The sequence below is a fragment of the Cebus imitator genome, unplaced genomic scaffold (genome assembly GCF_001604975.1).
Source record: "Cebus imitator isolate Cc_AM_T3 unplaced genomic scaffold, Cebus_imitator-1.0 Scaffold823, whole genome shotgun sequence".
Classification (NCBI taxonomy): domain Eukaryota; kingdom Metazoa; phylum Chordata; class Mammalia; order Primates; family Cebidae; genus Cebus; species Cebus imitator.
The window spans coordinates 51,866-59,032 of record NW_016108138.1 but is presented as its reverse complement, the minus strand read 5'-3'; the positions used below and the strand labels follow the sequence as shown (position 1 = coordinate 59,032).

The following is a 7,167-nucleotide window of genomic DNA, read 5'->3' as shown; positions in this document are numbered from 1 at the left end:
AAAAAAAAAAAAAAAAAGAAATATGTTAGTGTTTCTTCTTAATAGTAATCACTCTCTACACCTGTTCCCTGTCTAAGGTGCTGCAGTCTCTCTGCTGCTGTTTAACACTTAACTTTGGTCTAAACAGACTCAAACTGTAATTCCAAATTATACCATTTCCTTTTGGCACTTTATGTCATGGGAGACGGATACAGACACCAGTGTCTGGCAAGGGCCCTAGAAACCAGAAAGAAAGATGTATGTGCCACTATTTTTTTGTCTTTTAAAAAAGAAACCAGGAATTTGCAATTTGCTTCTGAAAACATCATGTTATATTGGGGAGCAGAAAGAGCTGTGTTGGGTAAATTTAACAGACTTTTTTTTTTCTTCTCTGGAGCTCTTTGCATTATGCTCACCTGGGGCACTGCACACACTTTATATTTATAAATTTTTTTACAAATGTATTCTGGTCAGAATGTTTTATTACATTTATTTGTCTACAAGGATTTAGGACCTGTGGTATATTGCTGTGCCATCTTACTTACATAGTTTGTATAATATAGATTAGATTTGTAAAGTATATTCATCTGAATCTAGTAAATAAAACAATTTGTTATTTTTATTTCTTTCAGTTTTGAGTTATTTTCCCAAAGACCTTTGGCTAGAGCAAAACATAAAAAATTCTTTCCAACAAGAGATACTGACAAGATATGGAAAATATGGACATGAGAATTCACAATTAAGTAAAGGTCGTAAATGTGTGGATGAGTGTAACGTACACAAAGGAAGTTATAATGGACTTGACCAATGTGTGACAACATCTCAGAGTAAAAAATTTCAGTGTGATAAATATGTGGAAGTCTTTCATAAATTTTCAAATTCAAGTAGACATAATATAAGACATACTGGAAAGAAACCTTTCAAATGTCAAGAATGTGACAAATCATTTTGTATGCTTTCACATCTAACTCAACATAAGATAACTCACACTGGAGAGAAACCATATAAGTGTGAAGAATGTGGCAAAGCTTTTACTCGATCTTCAACTCTTACTACACATAAGAGAGTTCATACGGGAGAGAAACCCTACAAATGCGAAGAATGTGGCAAAGCCTTTACTCGATCCTCAACTCTTACTATGCATAAGAGAGTTCATACTGGAGAGAAACCCTACAAATGTGAAGAATGTGGCAAAGCCTTTAAACAGTATTCAAACCTTACTAGGCATAAAAAAATTCATAGTGAAGCAAAACCATTCAAGTATGAACAGTGTGGCAAAGCTTTCAAACTATCCTCCACCTTTACTATGCATAAAATAATTCATACTGGAGAGAAACCCTACAAATGCGAAGAATGTGGCAAAGCTTTTAACCGATCCTCCACCGTTACTGTACATAAGATAATTCATACTGGAGAGAAACCATACAAGTGTGAAGAATGTGGCAAAACTTCTAACCGTTCTTCAGACCTTACTAAACATAAGATGATTTATACTAGAGACCAATCCTACAAATTTGAAGAATGTGGCAAAACTTTTAACCAGTTTGCAACTCTCACTACTCATAAGATCATTCATACTGGAGTGAAACCTTACAAGTGTGAAAAATGTGGCAAAGCTTTTAACCATTCCTCTACCCTTACTATCCATAAGAGAATTCATACTGGAGAGAAACCCTACAAATGTGAAGAATGTGGCAAAGCTTTTAACCGGTCCTTTGCACTTTCTAGACATAAGATAATTCACATTGGAGAGAAACGTTACAAATGTGAAGAATGCGGTAGGGCTTTTATACAGTCTTCAAGCCTTACTACACATAAGAGACTTCATAGTGAAGAGAAACCCTACGAATGTGAAGAATGTGGTAAATCTTTTAAACATTCCTCAAGCCTTACTAGTCATAAGAAAATTCATACTGAAGGGAAACCCTACAAATGTGAAGAATGTGGCAAAGCTTTTAACCGATCCTCAACCCTTACTGTGCATAAGAGAATTCATACTGGAGAGAAACCCTACAAATGTGAAAAATGTGGCAAAGCCTTTACCAATTCTTCACACCTTGCTAAACATAAGAAAGTTCATACTGGAGAGAAACCCTAAAATTTGAAATGTGAAAAGTGTGGCAAAGCTTTTAACTGGTCCTCAACTCGTACTAGACATAAGATAATTCATACTGGAGAGAAACTGTACAAATTTGAAAAATGTGGCATAGCTTTTAACCAGCCCTGAACTCTTACTAGACATAATTCATACTGGAGAGAAACCCTGCAAATGTAAAGAATGTGGCAAAGCTTTTAACTGATCCTCAACTCTTACTATGCATATGATAATTCATACTGGAGAGAAACCCTACAAGTGTGAAAAATGTGGCAAAGCCTTTAATAAGTCCTCAAACCTTACTACACATAAGACAATTCATGAGAGAAAATCTACAAGTGTGAAAAATGTGGCAAAGTTTTTAACCATTCTTCAAACCTTACTGAACGTAAGTTAAGCAGTTCTCAACTCTTACTACTCATAAGATAATTCATACTGGAGACAAACCCTACAAATGTAAAGAATATGGCAAAGCTTTTAACTGATCCCTCAACTCTTACTCTGCATATGATAATTCATACTGGAGAGAAACCCTACACATGTGAATAATGTGGCAAACCCTCTAATAAGTTCGCAAACCTTACTAAACATAAGAAAATGTATACTGGAGAACAGCCCTACAAATGTGAAGAATGTGGTGAAGCCTTTAGTGCATTCTCAAGCCTTACTCAACATAAGATGATTCATACTGAAGAGAAACCTTACAAATGTAAAGAATGGCAAAACTTCTTAACTACTCAAACCTTTCTAGTCAAGATAATTCATACTGGAGAGAAACCCTACAAATGTGAAGAATATGGTAAAGCTTTTAACTGATACTCAACCCTTACTATGCATAAAATGATTCATACTGCAGAGAAACCCTACAAATGTAAGAATGTGGCAAAGCCCTTAAACATGCCTCAACTCTAATGAAACGTAAAATAATAAATACTGCAGAGAAACCCAACAAATGTGAAGAATGTGGCAAAGTTTTTAACCGGTTCTCAACCCTTACAAGACATAAGAGAATTCATACTGAAAAAAAAACCCTAGAAATATAAATAATATGGCAAAGCCTTTTTTTAACATGGAGTTTCACTCTTGTTGCCCAGGCTGGAGTGCAATGGCACAATCTTGGCTCACCACAACCTCCACCTCCTGGGTTTTAGGGATTCTCCAGCCTCAGCTTCCTGAGTAGCTGGGATTACAGGCATGCTCCACCATGCCCAGCTAATTTTGTGTTTTTAGTAGAGATGGGGTTTCTCCATGTTGATTAGGCTGGTCTCTAACTCCTGAACTCAGGTGATCTGCCCACCTCAGCCTCCCAAAGTGCTCGGATTACATGCGTGAGCCACCATGCCTGGCCACCTCAAACTTTCCTAAACGTAAAAGAAATCATAGTGGTGAGAAATTTTAGAAATGTAAAAAATGTGAGAAAGCCTGTAAATGATTGTTGCACTTGATTGTTGGTAGAGTAGTTTATACTGGACAAACTTTTTTTTGTTTTTGATGGAGTCTTGCTCTCTTGATAGGCTGGTGCGCAGTGGTGCAATGCCTGCTCACTGCAACTTCCAGCTCCCTGATTTAAACGATTCTCCTGCCACAGCCTTCCCAGTAGCTGAGGTTTCAGGCACACACCATCACACCCAGCTAATTTTTGTATTTTTTAGTAGAGACAGGGTTTCACAATGTTGGCCAGGATGTCTCAATCTCCTGAACTTGTGGTCTGCCCACCTCAGTTTCCCAAAGTACTGGGCTTACAGGTGGGAACCACCGTGCCTGGCTGTACAAACTCTTAAAAGTGTGAAGAATGAGGCAAAACTTTTAACCTATGCTCACACTTATTACCAGGAAAGCATTTATTTATACTTCAGAAAAAATGTATAAATGTAAAGGATGTGGAAAAGGCATTAATATCTTCTCACATGTTACTCAATACTACTTAATAAAAGCATTATAAATGCAATTACTGTCAAAAGATCTTTCAGAAAATACAAGCTTTTAAAGTGATGATGTGTATTTATGTTGACAAACATTACAAATAGAAAGAGGATTGTAATACGTTTATTTGTATCACAGATCTTAGTGTAAATTTTTTTTTTTTTTTTTTTTTGAGACAGAGTTTCGCTCTTGTTACCCACACTGGAGTGCAATGGCGCGATCTCGGCTCACCGCAACCTCCGCCTCCCGGGTTCAGGCAATTCTCCTGCCTCAGCCTCCCCAGCAGCTGGGATTACAGGCACGCGCCACCATGCCCAGCTAATTTTTTGTATTTTTAGTAGAGACGGGGTTTCACCATGTTGACCAGGATGGTCTCGATCTGTTGACCTCGTGATCCACCCGCCTCGGCCTCCCAAAGTGCTGGGATTACAGGCTTGAGCCGCCGCGCCCGGCCCTAGTGTAAATGTTTTGTACTAGAGGAAAACCCTGAAACAGTTGCTGAAACTTTAACATCAGAGAATTTATATTGGAGAAAACTCCAAATGTATAAATTTGAAAAAACATTTTTTCAAAAACTACAACTTAGACAACACCAGAGGGTTCATACTAAGATATTTTTTTTGTGAATGCTGTAAGTATGAAAAAATATTTAATTCAAAATTGAGTCTGTGTAAGTATCAGAGAATTCACAGTAGAAATAATTAAGGTGGCCAGGTATGGTGGCTCATGGCTGTAATCCCAACACTTTGGGAAGCTGAGGTGGGTAGATCACAAAGTTAGGAGTTTGAGACCAACAAATGGTGAAACAGTATCTGTACTAAAAACACAAAAATTAGCCAGGCAAGGTGGCACACACCTGCAATCCCAGGTACTCAGGAGGCTGAAGCAGGAGAATCACTTGAACTCGGGAGGTGGAGGTTACAGTGAGCCAAAATCACACCACTGCACTCCAGCCTGGGTGACAGCAAGACTTCGTCTAAAAAATAAAATAAAAATAAAAAACTAAGGCATAGATACTTTAGGCATTACACTAAATCAGAGTGTTGAGTTTAAAAAATAATCCCAAACTAATATTGGTAGGTAGATAGATTATTTGTATACAACTTTAAAAGTAGAGTTATTTTTTGGAATGTTATATTCATAGTATATTATTTTTCCTGGACAAAAAGTAGATAGTTTTCTAAAAGCTAATGATGTAACTAATCTCTGAAATTATGTCATGCTATTTCTTCATATTGTAATCGCATGTGATCAGTTGTCACTGCATCAAGATATAAGATATTCTTTTTTTGTTAGATGAGCATTATTCGTGACTTTCTATAGAAGAGTAAGGTCATTAAAATGGAATATGCATAATGAAATCTAAGTGGAGACGCTCCTATTGAATGATGCATGAGGTAGGTGTTCAAAGTAATATTCTTCTGCATTATATTGAGAAAACTTAAGTTTTGTTAAAATTAAATTAGTAGTATATCATTTTCCTAAATACACTTTAATAAAATGCCGTACATTTTAAAATTTTAAGATTACATGGAAAGTTAATTTTTTAATTAAACTTTTTTTAATACGTTAAGACTATTGTGTATTCGATGAAAGAGTGTTCTTATGCCACCACCTTTTTTTTTTTTTTTTTTTTTTTTTTTAAGATGGAATCTCGCTCTGTGGCCAGTCTGGAGTGCAGTGGCGCTATCTTGGCTCACTGCATCTTTTGCTCCCAAGTACAGGCGATTTTCTGCCTCAGCCTCTTGAGTAGCTGGGACTACAGGTGTGTGTCACCACGCCCAGCTAATTTTTGTATCTTTAGTAGAGACAACGTTTTACCATGTTGGCCAGGATGGTCTTGATCTTGACCTCGTGATCCACCTGCCTCAACCTCCCAAAGTGCTGGGATTACAGGTGTGAGCCACTGCATCTGGCCTGTTATGCCACTAACTTTAACCTAACCCATCTTACTTAATGGTGTAGGTAAAAGTAACAATATACTATTTGGTAACATAATGGACTAACATCTCTAGTAATCTTTTTGTCAGTAGCTTTCAACTGCAAATAAGTTAAAAATTTTTAACTTTGCTGGGTCCAGGCACAGTGGCTCATGCCTGTAATCCTAGCACTTTGGGAGGCTGAGACAGGTGGATCACCTGAGGTCAGGAGTTTTAGACCAGCCTGGCCAATATGGTGAAAACCCAGCTCTACTAAAAATAGAAAAATTAGCTGAGGATGGTGGTGGATGCGTATAATTCCAGCTGCTTGGGAGACTGAGGCAGGAGATCACTTGAACCTGGAGGGCAGAGATTGCAGGGAGCTGAGATCTCGTCCCTTCACTCCAACAAATGAAAAAACATATATACATATATTATTCATATATTTATGCATTAAACTATATATGCATGCTGTAGGTTTCTGTTTTAAAAAATTTTTTGTACGTAGTATGTGTATATATTTACGCTGTATTTATGTCTTTTTTTTTTTTTTTTTTTTTTAAGATGGAGTTTTGCTTTTTCGCCCATGCTGGAGTGCAGTGGCACAATCTTGGCTTACTGCAACCACAGCCTTCTGGTTTCAAGCAATTCTGCCTCAGCCTCCCAAGTAGCTGGGATTACAGGTGCTCGCCACCACACCCAGCTAATTTTTATATTTTTAATAGAGATGGCGTTTCACCATGTTAGTCAGGCTGGTCTCAAACTCCTAACCTCTCGATCTGCCCGCCTCAGCCTCCCAAAGTACTGGGATTACAAGTATGAGCCACTGCCCACGGCTTACAGTTTTTAGTTTTAGCCGCGTAAGTGTAGCCAAATCCTTGGTGATTTTCTCAGAAAAAATTTGGAGATCATGGCAGCTTTCGGGTTTCAACATGTCTTAGTATTTTGCATGCAAACTTAACTGTGTTCAGAGTGGCCAGTCATGGGATCACAAGCAACACCTGCCCTTTTGCTCTCATGCCATTACCATCTGCACCAGAAGCTTCAGGTTCCCAAGCTTTAAGTAAAAGCCTTAAACTGCATTGGCTCCTGCCATGCACTGTGCTGTCTGCAGAACAGTGTTCAATAACAAAATTCTTAAGATTATGACTGACAAAATGAAAAAAAATAGCACAAAAACTATTTTCGATACTATCAGCCAGGTTTATGACAAAGACATTTCATACATTGTTATCTTTCTTTTTCTTTTTT

The 7,167-nt window shown here is 37.6% G+C and overlaps 1 protein-coding gene and 1 pseudogene across 1 annotated transcript in view; both read left to right on the top strand.

The window, feature by feature from the left end:
* LOC108297630 (zinc finger protein 85-like) overlaps window positions 1–3,113 on the top strand; it is a 42,723-nt gene extending 39,610 nt beyond the window's left edge. The window contains exon 4 of the mRNA XM_037735478.1: window positions 612–3,113. Within this exon, the coding sequence (XP_037591406.1) occupies window positions 612–2,077 (1,466 nt within the window). The 3' untranslated portion in view covers window positions 2,078–3,113. The remainder of the gene's footprint in view (window positions 1–611) is intronic.
* LOC119466695 lies at window positions 2,295–3,136 on the top strand (annotated as a pseudogene).
* The last annotated feature ends 4,031 nt before the right edge of the window (window positions 3,137–7,167 follow it).